This window comes from Chelmon rostratus, chromosome 8 (genome assembly GCF_017976325.1).
Source record: "Chelmon rostratus isolate fCheRos1 chromosome 8, fCheRos1.pri, whole genome shotgun sequence".
In the NCBI taxonomy this organism is placed as follows: Eukaryota; Metazoa; Chordata; class Actinopteri; order Chaetodontiformes; family Chaetodontidae; genus Chelmon; species Chelmon rostratus.
Window position 1 is genome coordinate 24,613,333 of NC_055665.1, and position 21,459 is coordinate 24,634,791.

General features: G+C 44.5%; 1 protein-coding gene across 7 annotated transcripts in view; it reads left to right on the forward strand.

Annotated features, from left to right (window-relative positions):
- Nucleotides 1-21,459, forward strand: part of rims2a (regulating synaptic membrane exocytosis 2a) — a 133,222-nt gene that overhangs the window by 61,756 nt on the left and 50,007 nt on the right. For 3 of the 7 annotated variants that reach the window (XM_041941697.1, XM_041941692.1, XM_041941694.1), the window contains exons 2-8: nt 4,765-5,714; nt 13,174-13,241; nt 14,891-15,010; nt 16,537-16,636; nt 16,831-16,954; nt 17,844-17,890; nt 18,145-18,257. In XM_041941697.1, the coding sequence (XP_041797631.1) occupies nt 4,765-5,714; nt 13,174-13,241; nt 14,891-15,010; nt 16,537-16,636; nt 16,831-16,954; nt 17,844-17,890; nt 18,145-18,257 (1,522 nt within the window). Of the gene's footprint in view, nt 1-4,764; nt 5,715-13,173; nt 13,242-13,458; nt 13,671-14,890; nt 15,011-16,536; nt 16,637-16,830; nt 16,955-17,843; nt 17,891-18,144; nt 18,258-19,369; nt 19,418-21,459 lie in introns of all 7 variants that reach the window. The other 4 variants (XM_041941695.1, XM_041941693.1, XM_041941690.1 and 1 more) reach the window with 3 other exon arrangements.

The following is a 21,459-nucleotide window of genomic DNA, read 5'->3' on the forward strand; positions in this document are numbered from 1 at the left end:
CTGTTAGTCCCACAACAGAAACGTACAGAGCCGCACAGTGGCTTCTTGCCTGTATTCCCACACTGTTCCGTGCAGACAATAAACATACCTCTCTATCAACGCTATGACGATTCACTGCTGGTCGATCTGCTGCGCACCCCGCCGCCTGTGCTGCGGCTCAAGCCATGTCCGTGTTCACATTACACGCGCATCTTGCTACAATAAGGGGATGTGATGGAGGGAGCGCGTCACTGTGCGGTTCGTGACTCAATCGTTGCAGCAGCCAGGCTTCTGTGCAGCACGGCAGACATCACGATCCCACGGTGTGCCATCCTGCCGCTTCATGCTTGAGCCTGACAAGCGTGGCTAAATGCACCATGCACACCAGCTGCATGTTTAGCTAGAACTGGCAACTTCCCCAGTTGATTTTTTTCCCTGCTTGTCCTAATTCCGCATACATTGCCGCCGATCCCCCTTCCCTCTCACGTTTTGTCTCTCCCCTCTCTGTCTGTGTCACTGAGGATGCAATGCAAATCTAAGATCAGCCGGGTGTGTCATGGCAGAGCTGTGGAGAGCTCAGAGGTATCTGCAGAGAGGCTATTACAGTAACAGTGGCATGGGGAATAATGCACAGCACAAAATTTAGTGCTGCGCCACCGCTCTGTTATACTTACTGAGGCTAGTTTAGGGCTGACAGAGTTAGCATCATGATGCAGATGCTGATGGCGGAGTGTCGTCGTTAGCTTGCTTGCTAGCTGCCATAGACATTTCTCTGTTTGGACAGGAAGGACACACAAGGCTAAAAGGGAGCAGGGAAATGTGATACTTGTGTCACGATGAGTTAGAGCTCATCAAAGGGCAGTTTGTTAATGTTTGTTGAAGTTGCTATGCACATGTTCTGCGTGCATCTGTGTGTTCAGGGTGTAGCATTTCAAGACAACATCCCAGAGGGGACATTAGCCTGAAGCCCTGGGGACATGCCGAGAGTCATGACACACACACACAGACACAAACGTAGAGGCAGGCACATGTGAACGCATGCACCTATGCCCATGCGCACACATAACACCACCCTCCATCATTATGGAGCGACTATAAAGAGGTGTTTCTCATGCTTGTCACACACCTTCATCCCCCGCTCCACATTTTCTCCCATCCAAGTCACGGCGCCCGTCCCCTACGCCAGCATATAATTTCTGCTGCCGCTTCACTTTGGATTTGTGAATGAAATGCTGCTCAGTTAGTATCCAGGAGCAGATCATGAATAATGCAGCAATCCTCATGCGTTCCTCCAGCCGCATCTGAGGCAGGCTTTGGATGCTAAGGGTGATTGGAAGCATTTATTTGAATGTGAAGCAGGAAGGAGAGGTCACTGGTGTGAGCTAGCTGCAACACAGAGACTCTCTCTAGGTCTTTGTTGTAAATAAGGATGTGTTCATTTAAGTCCATTAGTCTTGTTTTTGTTATGTGCATCTTCCCACTGCATCACTCTGCTGTTTTTTTTGTACTCCATTTGCAAGAAATCACTCTTCCTGTAAGTCATCAAGTGTGTGGCTAATACTGCCCATCTTTTATCTTGGATTTGCTGTTGGTGAGTTTATAGTAGGTGGCAGATGTGGCATCTGTCCTCTCAGAAATTAAGAGGATAGCACTTAATGTTAAATTTTTTTCTTTAGAAAAACATTTCTCTCTGCCAGGTATTTACAACGGCAAATCTAAATACTGTTATTAATCATTAATCATTAATCAGCTAATCAGAGAAACAGTATTACTTCTGCTTGAAATGCAGGCAGTTATCAAAGCTGCATTGACAGCTTTTGACCGCTAAAGGAAAGAAAGTCAAGACCAAAACAAAGGCCTAATGTTACCTACACATCCAGGAGAAACAGGTCAACACTGGCATCGTGATAGGACGATTGGTAATTGGTTTAAAACTGCATAGAGCTGCAGTAAGATATGAATTGTCAGTATCAGCACTATCACTATCACTATCAGGCTTTCCACATGGGAATCGGGGATACAGGGAATCATTTGGATTCAGTTTTGATTTGAAAAATATCTATGTGTCCTTTAGAGGAGCATTAGTTGAATTTTCTGGCCATTTGGAAGCAGCACAACAAGCTATAAACAAAAAACTGACATATTATCGTTCTAAAGAAGTTGTCATGGCGAACAGGTTAGCCAACAGTTGTCAACACTGAGTAATCCAGCAGACATGGTGCAACATTAACATTCAGATGGAGCCATGTTCTCAGTCCAACAAGCTGTAAGTCCAATATTTGCTCTCATTTTAGCTCCATTTTGGTCTCCACAAACTTCTGAGCGAATATCTGTGTCTGAAGATGCTAAACAGTTGCCAGCTGCTAATGAAGCTTCCACTGATGAGACCAGTGAGAGAATCAAACAGTACAGTTGTGGGCCGTCAACGAAACAGGGAGCTAAGAGACCCTAAAATGTGCCGGAGAGCTGAGGGGAACTGCAGAGCCGGGTGATGATTCTCATCGCAACGTGTAATCCCTTTAATTTAAACACAGTCATTTGATCAGGATTGGATTTGCTGTTGAATTTTAGAAATAGTGCCGCTTTAAAGATGCTCCGTTAGTCAATCATTAGCTAATTCAGTAAACCATTAAATGTGGAGGAATTTTGCTGTGTGGTATTTTGTGATTTTTCTGAAACTGAACCATAGAATTATGTTATTATGTCCTCTGTTCTATCCAGTACATCTTGCTTTTACAGACTAGCGTTGCTAGGATGCACAATTTGTGCCACGCTGTTGCTCAACTTGCTACTACTTACTACTGCCCCACTCTAATAGCCCATATTTTAACTGTACAGTAGGTCATGAACTATACACAGTGCTCGTACATCATTGTGTCTCTCCTTAAAGCTGGCACTTCACTTTAGTAAGACTATGTCGTGTTCAAAATAGAAATTCAACACAGAGAGCACAAAAAGCATCTCTCCCACATGTGCCTCACCACAGCGCTGCTATCTTTTGTACCGTACATTCATTATACTCAGCCCAAGCCGAATGGTCTGTGAACCAGTAGGCAGAGACCAAACCTCCTCTGTGGTTCAGTGAATCAGCCAATCAGACGCGCGGAGTCCTTACCTTGGCCAGTGAGCAAGGCTGGCAGCAGTGATTTATGAAGCCCTTTGAAATTTATGGAAAGTTGTCACGTACAAAATTAAAGGGATGCTTCACAGAGCTTTTTCCTCACCAAAATGTCATTATTATTTTGGAGGAAAAGTGGGAGAAATGTAGGTGAAAAGTGGCTTATGAATAATTGATTCTCAACAAAAGAATAAATGCATTAACGCACAGTTAGCCTCCTCCAGGGTTTTCATCCACATCCTGGCTGGTTTCCTCTCCGACAGTCGGACAATGATAACATGATTGATAGCTAATTTAACAAATGTGAGGCTCCTGATGGTAACCATACTTGAAAATATCCATCTGAGCAAGTTATTGTCACATAATTTCATAAGCGCGCTCCTTTCAAGGTTTTACTCTGCTTGAGCCTTGCAATGAAGAGGACTATTCTACATATTTTATCAAGACCAGGACACATGATTTCAGACAATGTTGGAAAGAAAAATGTTGAAATAAGAGTTATTGAATGATGTTATGATATTAGTGTACACCGTTTTCACCAGAAGGAAAAAGGTGGTGAGATAAATTACTGGGCACGTTCCCCCGAGGTTAATAAATTCAGACAGAACTCAGCAGAACTCTATCCCTTCATGTCCATTGTACAGTACACATAGATATGATCTGTGAAACTCTGAATCATTTATCAATGCACTATTCTCAGCACACCGTCCGCTTCCTCATCTCTCTCCCCTTACACACACACACACGCACAGTCACATTCATTTGGCAATACAAACAGGTCATATCCAGGCAGGCTGTGTTGTTAATCTTGTGTCATCCTGTTGTTTATAATGCATTGCAAATGATGATGATTTAAGCACCTATATCAACAAAGTAATCAGCTGCTATCAAAATGAAAGTGAAAGATTGCCCGTGGCACTAAAAGAGTCAAATATTAAATACAGCACTGTGCAACCTCCTAAATCAAATGGAATAATCAAAACAAGATTTTAGCTGCATGATTTTTCTAAAGCGAATTCCTGTTTTTTGTGTGTATTTGGAGAAATCAGGCTGCAAAGATGTGTTACTGTTTAATTGGGCCAGCTCAAGAAGTATGTTTTTCTTTGCACACATTTCCTGTAAAGCAACATGCCACCTAAATGCATGCAAAATGTTCTAAAATGAGGGCATTAGTCAGCCATCTTATAGAGCACATATAGTCTATTGCAGTGAAAAGAGGGAGTGGTGCTGCATCCTGCTGCTTAGTCCCATTCCTCTCTCTCTTTCTGTGTGTATGTATGTGTGTGTGTGTGTGTGACAGAGACAGAGCAGGCTTTCATCAGGTTTTGACAGGGACTGAAGCCTACGCAGTGCAGGGCAAAGTCAAGTGAAGCTAGAGACTGAAGGCTTCAGCCTCAGCAGAGTTGCACAGAGATGTGTGATGACGCCCCTCGAGGCTAACGCCTGACTGATGCCTTACATTTCCACCTGCACACAGGCAGACACACTGTATGCTCACTGGAAATTTAATTAAGCAGTGTCAACATGCACACACAAGCCCCAGATCTTTTACACGCCCGGTTTTTATCAGGCTCAGAAATAAACCAAGTTATATGCTGAGAACATCCAGTTCACAGTGGACCAGCCTCTGAATCCCCCTCTCTTGTTCCCCTCTCTTTGATCTACAGGAAACGAAGCCCATCTGCATCCAGGGATCCAAACCAAAAATACGACCAAAGGGAGGGGGGCGACCACTCACAGTATGCCCCGACGGACGGCGGCATGCCCAGATCACCGTCTGACTATGGGGATGGGGACCCTCGGCGGGCTCCGCGGGGCCCACACATGTACCCAGATGTGGATGCGACACGGATGGGCTACCGGGACCGGCGGGGCCCCGGACGCTGGCACTCCCAGGAATACCCGCTGGACCAGGAGCTAGATGGACCTCCCAGTGAGTATGACCTCCAGCGGCAGCGGCAGGAGGAGTTCCAGGCGCGCTATCGCAGCGACCCCAACCTGGCACGCTATCCTGTTAAGCCACAGCCCTACGAGGAGCAGATGAGGATGCACGCTGAAGTGGGACGCCTGAGGCACGAGCGCCGTCACAGTGATGTTTCCCTGGCCTACACAGAGCAGGATGACCCAGGCCCCATCCGGCTGTCCCGTCAGCATCTCACCGAGCGCCGGCCGCCTATGGTGGGACAGCGCTCGTACTCCGTCGACCGCTCCTCCCCCGGGCCCATGGGTCCCGGCCTCGGCGGCCACAGGACCTCCAACCACAGCCCCCCGACGCCGCACCGCAGCCCCGTGCTGGGTGACCGATCTGGGGATCTGCGGAGAGGGGACCTTGGTGTTGGCGGGGATCCCATGAGGAGGCAGCAACACCATTTGGACCCCAGTTCAGCTGTCCGCAAGACTAAGAGGGAAAAGATGGAAAGCATGCTGAGGAACGACTCTCTCAGCTCGGACCAGTCAGAGTCGGTGCGCCCGCCACCCCCCAAGCCCCACAAAACCAAAAAGGGAGGAAAGATGCGGCAGGTGTCGCTGAGCAGCTCGGAGGAGGAGCTGGCCACCACACCGGAGTACACCAGCTGTGAGGACGTGGAGATAGAGAGTGAGTCAGTCAGTGAGAAAGGTAGGGGCCACACACACCAACATCCTCACCCTGTCTACTCACTTTCTGCTGCTTTCTCTGTGTGTAAATGACCTTATTTACTGTTACTGTAAACAAATGCACATTTCTCAGATGCTTTTTCATGCAATTGTAAAGCTCTTCTTTTCTAGTGTTACTGACATCATGTTGTTGTTAGGAAAGACGAATTTCATTTAACGATAACATTGTTTCTGTCTCATGTTAATATTGATTGCAGGTGTCGAGTGAAATATAATGTTCAGATTCCCCAGTCTACAGTCTCTATATGTGCTTTGTATGTTTGTATGTTTATATGTGTATTGGTATGTGTATGGCTCATTGTTTTTGAGAAAAAAAAAAACAACAGCAACAGCTGAGAATCCGTTGAAAGTATCTGATCAGAAAATGATCGATGATGATGACTAATGATTCAGTGCAAGCACTTTGTCAGATTTCTTTCTTCACTTATTAAACATGCGTTCTTTATTGTAAACTGTGGTGAACAGTGAATAATTTCAGCAGGAAACACAAGTGTGCGCTTAAAACGATCCGCTTCTTTTATTAAAATCCCAGCTTTTTCATTAGAGATCCTTAAAAAGCGAAAACAATGAGCCTTACATGTGTGCAAGGCACCACTGCGTTTTATGTGTGTTTTCTCTGAATCTACTCTAACAGCTCTTGTGCCTTTGAGGAGGAGGCCTGTGCACTCATGAGCCTGTCAGATATGTTTCAGTGTGAATATGTTTGTTGTGTGCGGCTGCGATTAGAATGAATATAAAGGTGCCGCTCTCGAGACCTTCTCCTTTTGCTGTCACCTCATGGCACACTTTGCCATGTCCTCCCACAGCTGTTTCACACGAGCGGCCCGTTCTAATGGACAGTGTTACGTAACTGACAGACAGAGGGAGGCAGGCAGAGGGCTCGGCTGTGGGTGTCTAGTGAAACACAGCGAGCTGAGTTAATAACAGTTGCAATGTATTTTATTGAGTAGTTTTATGTCATCACTGCTCCATATGAATGGATGGATGATATTATAAAAAAAGATAATTAAAGAGCAGAGGGTGATTACATGTAGCCTCCGTTAGCCTCGACTTCTTTACTTCCATGCTGTTTAGTTACCACCCATGGTGATGTCCAGTGGTCCATTACAAAGTGGTTCAGTCCAGTGGAGTAGAAAGCTAAAACTGATTGTGGTTAGGGGTGAATGATGAAAAAAAAAAAAAAAAAAAAAACTAGATGCCTCTGCTCTGGATGTTGTGTTGCTGGATGTAGTTTTAGGGTTTTTTACTATGGTCTGCTGTTGATTTTTCAAATGACCACTATATATATATATATATTTATATGGGGGTTCACTACAGTGTACCTAATTGAAGTGGCATGCTAGGTATTGGCTCAGTCTGACCTGTCCTGCTGCTTAACTACAACAGAAAAATAGAAATGGACATCGGATCGCTCATGGCAAATGTCCTACCTGCTTGGAGACACAAGCGCACTTGTCCAAGTCTATAAACACGCACTGGCAAGCAAACAGTCAGAGTGACTGAATTAAATGCCACTTTGCATAGAATCAACATCAAAAGCAATTGTTGAGGCTGCTAGCCTCTTGCCTGCTCCACCTGCTCGACAGTTGTCGTAATTGCAACTTGATTTTGTTGTCAAACCTGTAATTACGGAGGCCTTTACCTTAGAAATGTTAAAAGCACTGAACACAAAGAAAGGAGGAGGCGTCAGTTGACAAATGGAGGAATGAAAGATAGCAAGAAGCAAAGTACAGTAGCGGAGTTCGCTTTTGTCGGTAGCACTGGACCAAAGCGCCCGCCACATGCTCCAAATGTTTAAACTAGAGGAGAGGGGAGGAATCCAGTTGGTCTGCTCTGTTATGTAACTGTTCTCCACACTGAAGGAAGCAGCCCAGTTTCTGCGCTACATTATTGATGTGGGAGTTTCCAGGTATCCAGGTAGCCATGTTTCAAAAATAGGGAGAAAACCAGGCTGTTTTGAGGGTTAGAGTTATTGTTGTTTGTGTCTGCTTCTGTCTGCCTCCTCCACAGGTCTCCTGCGTAGGAGAGAGGCGAAAAACAAAGAGCCGAACTGTTGACCTGAATAAGTATAACTTTCCATACTAGCTGCAGAACATCCTCGGACAGCTGATTATGAGGAGCTATCTTTGGTCTTTATTTAGGTATAATTGGCAGATTCATTAATTTATGACATAATTAAGGCTGCTGTGATGTGGTGCATGCAAGGAGTCTGATGAAAGATTCAGGAGAATTGAACCATATATGTTAAATCAGTGTCCTTGTTTGCACTCCGTCAAAGTAGACTTAATTATGTAATAGTCAGCAGAGAGGGGATCCAAACTTCAGCCCCCAGATATGGACATGTGACATTCTGCAGTGTATTATTATCATCAGTAAAGACCTTGTAAAACACAGTCAGGTCTTAACTCAGAAATATGCAGCTGAGTCACTTTGCACAGATGTTTTAAATGCTTCCAAAAAGATACCAATCATGAGCTATTTTCAGTCTGAATAGCTCAGCCAATCAAAGAAAGGAATCTCTCTGCATGTACTCTAACATGCAGACCAAGCGCACTTTCATTAGCTACCGTCGAGAGCGTTTACCCTCACCAGGAGTGAGAAAAGGAGAAAAAAAAAAAAAAAAAAAGCCAGAGCAGCTAAGCAAAGAACATCAACTGTAATTGCATGTGAGGCCGGAGAGGGAGAGGGATGAAAAAGAGGGCAGACAGCACCTTTTGGCCATATGCGGCCCATCAGCGTCTTGGGGTTTGTGCACTCAGCTTGACTGGGTCAGGAGATGGGTGTGCAGCAGCAGGGCAGGCAGGGTGCGTGTCGTGCTCTCAAATCTCTGATACCCCGAGGGAGCTGCTGAGGAGGGAGGTGGGCTTGATGGGATGCGAGGGAGGGGAGACCGAGGGGAGGAGGAGACTGGAGGAGAGAGGGTGTGCCAGCTGTAATGGGCCTGGCTCGTGCCTGCGAGCGCTGGAGACTGATTTATCGCGATGGTCCTCTCCCAGTGTTTTCCTCTTTATTGATTCCCCTGACATGCAGTCTCATAATAGTGCCGAACAGACAGAAAAGGACAGGCCGGCTGGCTAACTACAGCAGAGAGGTGGACATTATGTAGTGACAGCCTAAGTTACATTCTCGTTAATGGTTTTTGGGATCAGTTTTATAAGAAGAGTATTCTTTTTAATTTTTGCTTTTATAGCTTAATGAAAAATGAGTTTTGTGCTTAATAAGAGAAATTAGCTGGGCCTTTTGTTTTAGGATATAAGTTGTGTTTTAAGATCTGCCTCCACCGGGGTTTAAACATGACGCTGTATCACCGAGCATGGTGACTATGTTTAAACATACACTGTTTCACCCCTGCCTCTTTTCTGCTCTGGCCCCTCGGATTGTAGTAAAAACAGCATCAATAATTAATGATCCAATTAATAGTTTACACTGGTTTTTATTGAGCTGTCAAAGTGATGGAGAGCCTGCTGGTGGTGAACTCCGCCACTGCCTGTGCTCTGCCTTCGCCCTGAATCAGCACTTTGTGGGGCTTCGGAGCCGGGGCGAAACGGCAGGGCTGGGCGTAGACTGCTGATGTTCACAATTTATGGCCGTGATGAGTTTCCTGCTCCCTGAAAAACCACACAGTGCCTCGCTGGGGAACAGTGCCCAATTGTGGCGTGCCACTGGTAATAAAGCTTCGGGGGAAGAAAGGGGAAAGGCTGTACGTACCTCCATGCAGGCGCCAACTCAGATTCTTTTGGACAGACATTGAGGGTGCGCTGGGGTGGGGGCTGGAGGAGTGTGTTGAGAGGAAGCACAGGCAGAGGGTGAGGTAAAACTGTGACTAGTATAACCTTGAGATAAGCTATATATAGCATCTAAATTTCGTCTATCTATAGCTCCAAAATGGGCAAATAAAGGCAAACCTCCCACTGTTTCAGTGTATGGTGATTTACAGGATATGTTTCCTCCTCCTTCTGATCATAAATGCAGCCCTTAAGCTGTTTGGACTATCATGGCCACATTAGGCGAGTGACTTGTTCAATGAGAGTGTCTACCGCGCTGAACCCGGCTCTGGTGTTTATGCCGCCGACAGAAAAGCAGCTGGGACGGAAAGAGGGTAATCACTGTTGTCAGCTGTTGGTTAGAGGGCCGCATAGGGCAAAGCCTGTCTGGGGACATCCATAATGTTTTATCACAGTGCGTAAGCGTGTGCAGTAAGTAGTTTTAGCACTTCCCTGCACTGTTGGATGGATAGTTCCAGGAGAGGGAGCGAGGGAAGGAGGAAAGTTAAGTTGGCTCAGACTGACCTTGCAACTTAGTCCCAACTGTGAGGATGAAGAAAACGTGTGGAAATGTCACTGGCTAACATTTCACTGTGGCAGGTATGGATATTAATATTAATAAGCCTTGTGTTGAAGCACAGTTGAAATAACAACGGGGGATGATGCTGAAGGTGGGTCATTTCACCACCACCCCAAAGAAGTGCAACATTTCTGATGATCTGAAAAGCTAGGATGCAATTTACTAAACAATGCTATTAAAACTATACCAAATCAATAATGTCACAAATATGCATTATTTAAAGATGAATTCAAGCTTCTTCCAACTTTAGTTTTGTTTTCTGACCCAATAGTACTCTAGATGGGCAGATGCAACGAAGGGTTATTTATCACATTTCGTGTCTGCTAAGTTGTCTGGATAATATGGCTGAACTGTTGTCAGGTGGTAAACGAGAACCTGTATCAGCAGTTACTTACAATGGACAAAGCTATTAAATCAAGACCTGAATTATCCTCTAAACTGAGGCATTTGTTCTCATTTAGTATTTTTCAGCTATGTGTATTTATTCACAGTGTCTTCCACCAGCGTTCTTCTTCCATGCAGCTTCTTTTTTTCTATATTAAAATCGCTTACCCTTGTATGCTCCAGCCCCCATTGAGTCCTCCTCTACATCCAGAAGCATATGCCGTCTATTTTTATGCCTTTCCATCAAAGTTCCCTGATTTTCCTGAGATTGAATCCTCAGCCAGATAATGCCTGGAGGAGGCCTGTCCTGTATAGATCCATTAGGTTCTACAGCTCTTGCAGGGGAAGTGAAGTGTGGGAAATGTGATGTATAAGGCCCATAGGTTGTACGAGCGCATGAGCGTGTTTTCAGATGACCTTACTGGTGCCTGTGGCCCTAAGGTTCACTACAGCTACATACATTCATGCAAGCACAGGAGTATTTCAACAACAGCACATTTACAAGTGGAAGAGCAGGGAGTGCTGAATGCCTGTCATCACCTGACAGGATTTCTGTGTCGTTTAAATGACCATACCTCATCCTTTGCATGCTTTAATTTCATTAGGACCATTTCTTAATTCACTTTATTACTGAATTGTAAAATGACTTGCCAGTGTAAGCGAATGATATTTAAATGCCCATTGCCTCTTCATGACGGGACGTTAAGTGCAGAGGTATGCTAAGGTCCCACAACAAGGAAATGATCAGATCCTCAGCCGTCGGACAGCAGCATCTCCCTGACAACTGAGATGATTTCCCTCTATCTTTGGACAGCCTCAACCTTCATTCCTCTTCACCTCCACTCCTCCGTCCACTGGGAATCTCAGCACCACCTTCACATTCAATATTTTTCACTCTTTCTAATTAGCTTGGATTGTTAAGCCTCCTAATCAAATTGAAAGTGCTCTCCATCTCTTTGCTCTGTGCGTCCACATGGGAAAACAGGCCAAATCCTGTAGAACGACAGAGTTGGTTTCGCATACGTAGCTTTCCACCAGATCAGATGCTCACAGTGAGCTGATATTTGTTTGCTTTCGGTAGCATCACATCCGCAGGAAGAGGTAGAGTTATAGGTCTTGATTCCCCCTCTTAGGGGTCGAAGCACCATTAGTTCCTCTCTAACCCTTCAGCTGCATTGATGAGAAAATATGAAATGCCACAAAAAAAAAAAAACTTTCCGGAAACCTGCTTGTATTTCTCAAGGCTGTGTGTCCACTGGTGCTACTACAGAAGTTGTAATCAGAGCCTCATCTTTAAAAGCTCTCCCCGGTGCACTTTAGATTGAGGTCAGTTAAGGCTGTGTGGCACTGCAATCTGAATCCCCAGTTAAACACATTAGACATCTGCCTTGCTCCCTCCTACAGATGCAGCTACTGTAGGATAAGATAGCAGCATGCTAACTTTGTTGGAACTAAATGTGAGCAGTCTGCTGATTTGAACTTGCAGGTTGGGTCCTTGCGGAGCATTTTTAAAGACTGCTCTCTGGAAATGACGATGAAAATGAAACTGAGCGGAGTGAATAATAGCCTCATTAGCCTTTTTGGACAAACCTGCAGCTCTAAACCAAGATAGAGAAAAATGTTGTGGTTGTATGACAAGTGACCATCAGGGACCCAGGAAACTTGAGCTTTTGTGGTAAGCCACCCAGATCTTCTCATCTTTGACTTAGTAGATGATGGCCTAACATTGGCCACACTCATTAATCACTGGAAAGATACGTTGGCTCTTTTTCCCTATAGGTATTTTTTAATTTCCTTAATATTTAAGTGTTTTATTTGTTATTTAATTTAAGCAAGGTGGTCTTTGTTTCAGGTGTTTCAGGGGGTCCACATCTACTTTAAAACTCTGCAAAAAAACCCAGACACTGTCAACAAATGAGCATTAGTGGTGGATTTCTTTAATGTAAGACCACGTTTCCTATGAACCTAGTTTCTTTGCGTCTGATATCGTGAATTCTCGCCCCCGCTCTTCATCCAGAGTCACATTCCAATCTTGTGAAGAGCGAGATGTACAAGAGCGTTAATTAACGGATTAAAGTAATGTCCTGGAAGAACGGTTCCTTCCCTTCAAAGCGATATTCTTAGCTGTTGTGAAGCAATGCAGCAGGTTTCAGAGGAAGCCAAACCCAGTGTCATTCAGGTCCGTGCAGTGAAGTGCTGGAGCCAGTAGAAGTTGGCAAATTCTCTGAAAATGTCTCAAAATGAATTCTTAATTTAACACCTACAGTGTGAACAGTATCAAGAGGGGGTGATTTCTGGCCCTTGTCTGTGTTGAGTGTGTATTCGAGGAGGAAAACATATATGGTTGTGAATGTCAGAACAGAATCCCGCGGCTGAGAGACTGCGTTGTTGATGTGCTCGAGTCATTATCAATCCTTTGTTACCTCAGCTGCGTCTTTCTTTCTCTACAGGGGTCTTAGAGTGGCACATGACCGTGGCCTTTTCAGTTTGAGCAGTATGTGAGTGTGTGTGTGTGTGTGTGTGTGCGCGTGTGTGTGTGTGGGAGCAGAAATGGATGTTTGGATGTGTTGTTCAGTGCTGTACGTGTATTCTGTGTGTGTTACAGTCTGTACGTTGTGGTTTGTGGTGTCCTCACTGGTCCCTCTCGCTGTCCTCTCTCGTGTATGTGTGCCCCCCCCCCCCCCACCTTACAGGAGATTTGGATGGCCATTGGTGGGACCATGCGTCTTGGCATAGCAGCGAGGCCTCCCCAATGTCTTTGGTGAGACATGTGGAGCCCTGCCTTGACCCCCCCTCCCCACCCTAACCCACCCCTCCTGCCCCTTAACTCCCATCTCTCTTTCCCTCTCTCTGTCTCTCTCTCCTCCCCCCATCCCCCCTTCTCCAGAGTCTTTTGTCATTTCATGTTTCCTTCGTTTATTTACACCTTTGCATGTTGTTTTTCTGTTTTTCTTTCTGTTTTTATCCCACACCTGTAGGGGACAGTCAAAGGGGAAAAAGAAAAACTATTGAGCAGACATTTATGTCCGAGCCGACACACACCTTATCTGAGAGGCAAAAGAAAATGGTGCGCTTTGGGGGACACTCATTTGAAGAGGACTTGGCATGGTGTGAACCGCAGGTTAAAGACTCGGGAGTTGATACGTGCAGTAGCACTACCCTAAACGAGGAGCATAGCCATAGTGAGAAGGTACTGAGACAATCTAGCCTGCATTTTGTTATTATTATTTATGACCTACCCATCCAGTCTTTGTTTGCTCTCTGTCACTAAGTGTAAATAGGTGAGATGTTTGTTTTTTGGATTTTATTTGACGTTGTATAAATTGATTTCTCTTGCGATTTTGTTCCTTTTTGTTTTCCGGTTAATTTTGGCTCCACCTTGCTCGGTGTTGCCGAAAAAGCCTTTTGGGGGGCACCCTCTTTGCTTGCTACTTGTACTTGCTGTTTTGCTCCCCAAACAGAAGCTCCACATCTTACCGTAGTTGTACAGGAAGAGCATTGACACACAACCTCTCTGTTTGTCATGGCACACAGGAATGTGGGTCTCTCCTAGCTGCATGCTCGTTCTCCTCCGTATGTTGTGTTCTTGCTCTGCAGCGGTCCTGTTTAGTGCAGTTGGAACACCTTTACTCAGGCCCCCTCACTCTGCTGCCCTACCCCACAGCACCCAGTCCAGACAGAACCCGCCCCCTGCCCAACTTTCCACTCACTTCTATAGCGAGACCCAAATGATTGTAAGCACACGAAACAGGGAAGACCGGATTGTTTTGCACAAAAAAATTAAGACATTTGTTTTTCTTTTTTCCCTTCCACTGCGCGTCTGCGATTTCACCCTACCTGTGTCTCATAGCTTTATTCTGTGCTGTCTATACTTCATCCTTTTTGATCTTTAAACCGGAACCTCATGGTCCACCTCATTTTTTCTTGTATCTTGATTCCCCCACCCCCCCTCTACGCTGTCTGCTGTCCCCTCACTACTCCACTCGACGGTGCTTGTATGTTTGTGTGTAGCGAAGCACCGGAGTGCGGCTCCGGTCTTCCTGTCCGGAGGAGGAGTGTTGGGGCTGCTTGCTTTACTCTGCATGGGGCGCTGCATGAAGCCCACTCCACCCTCACACTGGCAGGTTCACACAAGCTCTGGAAATAACACCTAACACTGTGGTGTTTGGTGTTGTATTTCGTGAATAGTTTTGTCCATGATAAGCTGAGGAATTGAAATAAATGAGCATGATGCTATCTCAAAACTGTCTTGATGAGTCAATAGAGTTTGTGTGAACCTTCTTCCCTCAGTGAATAATCACTTTCCCCTTGTCCCCTTTTCACTATGGACAGTTGTCTGCTTTCTAAAGTAATCGAATTTGAGTGGATGAGTTGTTAAACAAAAGGTGTGTTGTTGCTCTGACCTTGTAGCACCCGGTGACGTGGCAGCCGTCCAAAGATGGGGATCGCCTAATAGGGCGTATTTTGCTCAATAAGCGCATGAAAGATGGAAGTGTGCCTCGAGACTCAGGAGCTCTGCTTGGTCTGAAGGTAAGCTTATAATGACTCTGTCTGCCTGTCTGTGTGTGTCTGAAGGGGTGACGCAAGCACACATGGAAAAACCGCGGCGCTGCACCATCAACCCTCCTGCTGTGGCATCATTATTCTGCTTCCAGTACAGCATGTTAAGATATGCACATTTGGCGTATATGACCTCATCATCATACCCAGGAACTCTGGAGAAATTTGAGGACGTTAACATGCAGCGTATTAACTTTTCAGCTGCGAATTCTACCATTTTGTGGCCTCTTTTCTTGTGTGTGGCTCGCTGAGTTTCTCCTCGGCTTCCAATTATTGATCACATCATAGTGCTACTCAGTATTAATATTCATTAAAGCCTTGATTATGTTCCTGATGAATATTAATGAGCAGCATTTGATATTGAGCTGTGTAATTTTCTGAACTCACTCACATTGAAGTACTTTAATGAACTGCATTCAGCGGCTCAGAGGAGACAAGTCAGTCCAGAGCCTGTGTTGTCAGTGCCCACACAAGTTATTCTAGTGTTTATGTATTTAAAAGTATAATGTACAGGCTTCTATAGGCCATAGTCTTGCTTCATGTCATTTAAATCAGTTTGTTGTTGCAGTGTAGTCACTCCATTGCCCAAAAAGATTATCTGTTGTGGTAGATGCTTTGGTTTGCCTTCCTTTTTCCAATCCAATGTTGCATAAATCTGTAGGTGGTGCACACTGCTAAAAAAAAGAAAAAAAAAGAAAAAGAAAAGCTGAGCAGTCAAAGTCCAGAGGGCCAATGGTGGGCCATGAAGAGAGAGAACAGAGAGCGGCAAGAAGGGAAAAAATCATTACTGATTGAATGAGCCTCCTGAAATGGCATGTTTGTGTCTGCTCAGTGCCTCTGTGCGTTTCTGTCCGCTCAGCAGCTGCCAACCGACTCGGCAATCCAGCCAGTCAGTCCATCAGTCAGGCTGCCAGCCTCGCCCTCACTGTCCATCTCTCTCTCTCTCTCTTCCTCTGCGAGCCTCCTTCTCTGGCTCCTGCCTGTTACATAAAGCCATTTCATTTAGCAGACTTCCCTAAGCTCCTTTGTATGTTGGCATTCAGCTGCCATTAAGAGGGATTTTTATTTGTATGATGCCCATGTAAGCTGAGCGGAGTGGAGTACAGCAGCTCAGGACTGTACAGTACAGCTCTAGCCCACGGGCCTGCACTGTTACAGAACCACAGAGCAGCACCAGAGTGTGTCCCTGGGGAGGAAAGCATAGCCCTGGACATTTTCTAAAAAACAGATATGCACTTTTACCATTGACCCCCTCCTTGTAATGCTTTTACTGAGGATTCAGACCTCGCAGGCAAATACTGAAGCCACAACAAAAAAATCTGTCTTGTTCTGCAAGCTGCAATGCACGTGGTTCATCTTCACAGGTTATGTCATGAAGCGTGAGCACGGCCTGTTAAGGCTGCACTTATAATATAACACCGAGAGTTCAAGTTCAGTGTGTGTGTTCATGTGTGCGGTATTTCAGTGCTAATCCACGCACCTCTCTGCTTCTACAGGTGGTGGGAGGCAAGATGACAGAATCTGGTAGACTTTGTGCTTTTATCACTAAAGTGAGGAAAGGAAGTCTAGCGGACACTGTTGGACACCTCAGACCAGGTATTAAAACCCACACACACACACACACACACACACACACACACACACACACACACACACACACACACACAAACTTTTATAAATTAAATGAGTGGATTTGTCGTATTAAATATGCTTTAGGGGTGCATCATGATTTGTGCTTCACTGCGACATGCACTAGCACAAAAGGTGACATACCTCTGGTGTTTTTGCAGGTGACCAGGTGCTGGAGTGGAACGGGAAGCTTTTACAAGGAGCCACATTTAAAGAAGTTTACAATATCATTCTAGAGTCTAAGCCTGAGCCGCAGGTGGAGCTGGTGGTCTCACGGCCTATAGGGTGAGAGCTCACAGTCACCCTCACACACACTACAGCCTTTACAAGACAGTTGGGGTGGGGCGTTATTGAGCAGCATCAGGCATTGGATGACAATAACTGAGGTGTTAGGCACAAGGAGAATTTCACTAGAGAATTACATTTGTGTTACTAACACAAAGAGTGGGCTAGTGCTTTTGTTAAATTAGGGTTTAAATCCTTTATTTTAAACCAATAAGGAGTAATGGAATACTGTGACCCGGAAAATAAATAATCAGGTGGAGAGGAGAATTTATGCAGTCAAATGTGCAGCTTTTTCAGGGATTTCCAAACAGTTTCAGATGTGATTCAGTCAATCAGAGCACAGATGTTTTCTTGTTAATTTAAGAACAATATGTATGTCCTAAACCAAAACCAGCTGAAGCAGGATTTACGCATCAGATTGTCACTACATCACTTTGCCATGCCACTGCCTGCATTACTCAGAATAGCTCTGAATGAAATTCTCCATAATATGCAGACTTGAATTAGGAAATCTGAGAGGGAATACAGCTTGTGTTCCTGCTATCTGTTCCTCGCTCACTCTGGCTCCGGCTCCGTCAGCTCGGGCCTCGCGTGAGGCTGAACAACAGCGCCCGGCAAAATGAAAGCCCGCCGCCTCGCCAATACTCTCTCCGCCAGTTGTTTTCGAAAGGGTTAACTGTGGGTAAAAACGGCGGCACCTTTGCTTTGTCAATTCCCATATGTGACCTGCTTTGTGCTGCTGAGGGAGCTGCGGGTGAATGAAGACTAATGCGGTGCTTACGGTCATTAAAGCACAGTGCAGTCAGCATTAGCTCAAATTGATCCTTTCCATCCGCTCCTTCTCTCCTGTCTCGCACACTCATGCTCTTTTGTTTTGTTTCATTTTCAGAGATATTCCAAGGATACCAGACAGCACACATGCACAACTGGAATCAAGTGAGTCTTTCAAGATCTTAAGCTTATCTCATTATCCCATTAATCAGCCTAGAAACATCGACAAGAACATGTCCACTAGATTTGCTGTCTCTCAGTATTTCTGGCTTACTCAGGACTGTCTTTCTCTCTTTGTGTCTCTCTTCTTGTCTTTCTATCTCCCCTCCTACCACCCCCCTCTCTGATTTCATCTCTTCATGTTACAAAAACCAACATCACTACTAAATAATGTGACCGTGTCGTCTGTGCCCCGTCAGGTTCGAGTTCTTTTGAGTCTCAGAAGATGGATCGCCCATCCATCTCCGTCACGTCCCCCATGAGTCCCAGCATGCTGAGGGACGCCCCCCAGTACCTGTCAGGACAGCTCTCAGTGAGTGACGTCAGCATGACTTACAGACTACTTGTGAAATCCCCTGGACTTGTTAGATTGGGTTATTAAGACAAAATTTTGGAATATACTATTCATATTGTGCATTTATTATGCAACTCAAAGTAGAACTTAAATCCTGGTTCATAGCGTTGTAGCACAGCTTCTCCTCACTCTGCCTGGTGAGCTGGCCCTTTACCATCCCAGCACAGGCTTGTAGATCAGGTTACTGTGTGTGTTGTCCATTATCTAGTATAAAAACCCTCCAGGGGTAAATGGGTAAGGGCTACATTAAAGTAAGGGATAAATCAACCCTCGAGTTTAGGATCAACAAGGGAAGTAGCTTTAGCATCTGTTTTTTCTCACACCAGTGATATTTATGAGAAATACTTGAGTTTGACTAACTTTGAGTTTGAAGGCACTTTATGATCTTAAAGTTTGATCATTTGCAAGTGTTTTTAGCTGTTGGTGATGTGGTATATCAGAAAAAAGGCAGACTCAAAGCTTGGTGGACTGTCGTGTAACTCGACTCGCACTGACACGTCTAACTCTATGTCAGCCAATTAAAGTAAGCAGCAAATTCTGCAAACCTCAAATCTAGCCCAGATGCTTCTTATGTCCTCTTCTTTGAAGCGACTGACCTTGAGAGTCAAAAACAACTGAAACACTTCTGTTCAATGAAGAAACCTTGTCAGACCTGCAGTGCCTGATGAGTAATTCTACACAGTAAAAAGCTGCCAGTGTGATATTTTTGGAGCAGTCTTTGTACTATGTGTTTTGGGATAACCAGGGTTTAACGTCACTGTGATGCAAGCTTTGAAGCGGAGGAGAAAGGGTCCAGAAAGAGAGACACATCCTGCGCAGGATAGAGCAGAGGAGATCAGGGACAAGTAATTATAACGCAGACAAACAAAGATATTAGTGAAAGAGCGGAAAGCAAAATATGAATGAGCCCAATGGCCTAAATCTCCCCTCTGAAAGTACAAACTTGTGTTGTGTTTAGAGTGTACTGTGAGTTTTTGTTGTTGTTTTGTGGGGTTTTGGTTTTTATTGCATTTTGTTTTCTTTTCTTTCTTTCTTTCTTTTTTTTTTACTGTTTAATTTCGATTATCCAGAGCCAAAGCCTTAGTAGAAGAACAACGCCTTTTGCCCCTAGGGTCCAGGTAATGGGCCCTGTCTGAAGGGCACAATCTATTTGGTCTTTGCTCATTGACTGTTGACTGGCCTTTTTTCTGTTTCCATACTTTGGAAAATGCATTCCCGGGAAATGGCAGCTTCAAGTTTCCCTCTCAGTGCAGTGCATTGTGTCATTTTCTTCAGTTTGATTTCTTGGTATCTCTGTTATGACGAGAGTTATTAGTGCTCATTTTAACCCATTCACATCATTATTCCTGGGTAGTGCATGCTCAACTAATCTGAACACATTTTAAGAGACACTCTTCCATTGCCTGATTCGACACCAGTAATTGACCCTTCCTCGTGTCTAACATTTTGGATCGCTGGCAATGCAGGAGGGTGTCTCCCTGAGCTTTTTAGGACAAAGGACTTGGGTTATTTTCTGCTTCAGTGTGACATGAACCCAGGCCTTGATAACTCCAACCCCACACACATCAACAGGAGCTCCGCGTGCGAGTTGAAGCGATGTTAATTAGCAGCTTATGTTTGATGGGTCTGCAGTTTCATGTTGCAGTGAAAAGATACCAAGTCGCCGTCTTGTGTTGGAAACCAAGTCGCATTCCCCCTTCCAGATGAGAGCTAACGCACGAGCAAATTGTACCTCCCAAATAACAAACTTCAAAACCAGCAAAGCTCTGAAGGTTTTGCTTTGCTCCGAGGGTCTCTTTTTATCTGTCACCTTTAATATCAGCCTGTCTTTTCGCGGTTGTTGTTTTATGACACGCAGCAGAATCACTTTGTGTGACTCTGTATTCTTGACTCCGTTAGCTTGAAGGTTAACCCTCCTGCTTGTAATTTTGGATATTTATCTCGTTGGCACGGTTACAGCATGTTGTTTTGCTTAAGAGTACCCTCAACAAACTGATGCGAGAATATTGTTATTATGCATGATTGATTATGCAGCTGTCTTCATGGATATGCACTGTGGGTTTTCACATTTAGAGGCGTCTAAAACTTGAGACAGAGTTAGAATGGGGGTAAATAAGTCGTTTTTCTATGCGTGTGGGTGCGTCGGTGTGTGTGTGTTTATGTGTGTACACTTAGATAATTACTAGATGGACGCATTGTAAAGCTACTTCTTTGTATATTTGGCTAGTTTACTGTTGAACCATGTGTATTATTACACATAGCACAGTCATTACGTTCCCAAGGTGAATCTCTTCTGACATTTTTCACAGACAGTAAAATATATTCACATTTGGTATTTTGGTGGGCTACAAGTTCAGAAGTTATTTGGTACAATTTGTTTCCCATAAGCCCTCTGCTGTCTGTTTTTGCCTATATGAAATCGACCGACTTGTTTTGAATGCTCTTTCTTGCGTTGCTGCATGTATAGCCAGTAGTTTTAAATGGTGCAGACCCTCTCCATAATCATATTCTTAAAGAAGTATGGACCAAAGCTTAGAAGTTTAATTTCTCATTTCATCTGCTGTCTTTAAGGCCTCAGTTGGAGTTTTTTCTTCTTCTAAGTGTCTTCTTGTGAAGTCCATACTTCCCTTTTAGTGTGAACTGTCTCCGATTCCTCTCGCAACAGCATGATTTCTCCATGTCAATGCCCACTGAATATCTGAGGGAACATTATTCGAGACATCATCACTGGTAGACGGTATCATTTCAACAGAGCACACTGTTGATTTTAGAGCATGTTACCTTTAGCATTTCACTTCAATTCACTTCAGCTGATATGACATTCAGGCCAATTACGTTCAGTTCCATTTAATAAACTTTATTCATCCCTGCGGGGGAAATGATCAACATAAACACATAGATTTAAAACAAGAGAAGAAAAACAAAGTAATTACATATATATGCATGTATGATTAGCATAGCATCATGCGCATAACTACAAAAACACACTTTTCATTAAGATACCACCTCTAAAATGAGACAAAATAAGACTACTACTAATATTTTAATATCTTATTTTGACATTTTTAGCACATTCCATATTAACATTGATACAGGAAGTTCATGTTTTAATGACTACTTAAGCTCTGATAAATTGCTCCACAAGCATGTGACCTGACAT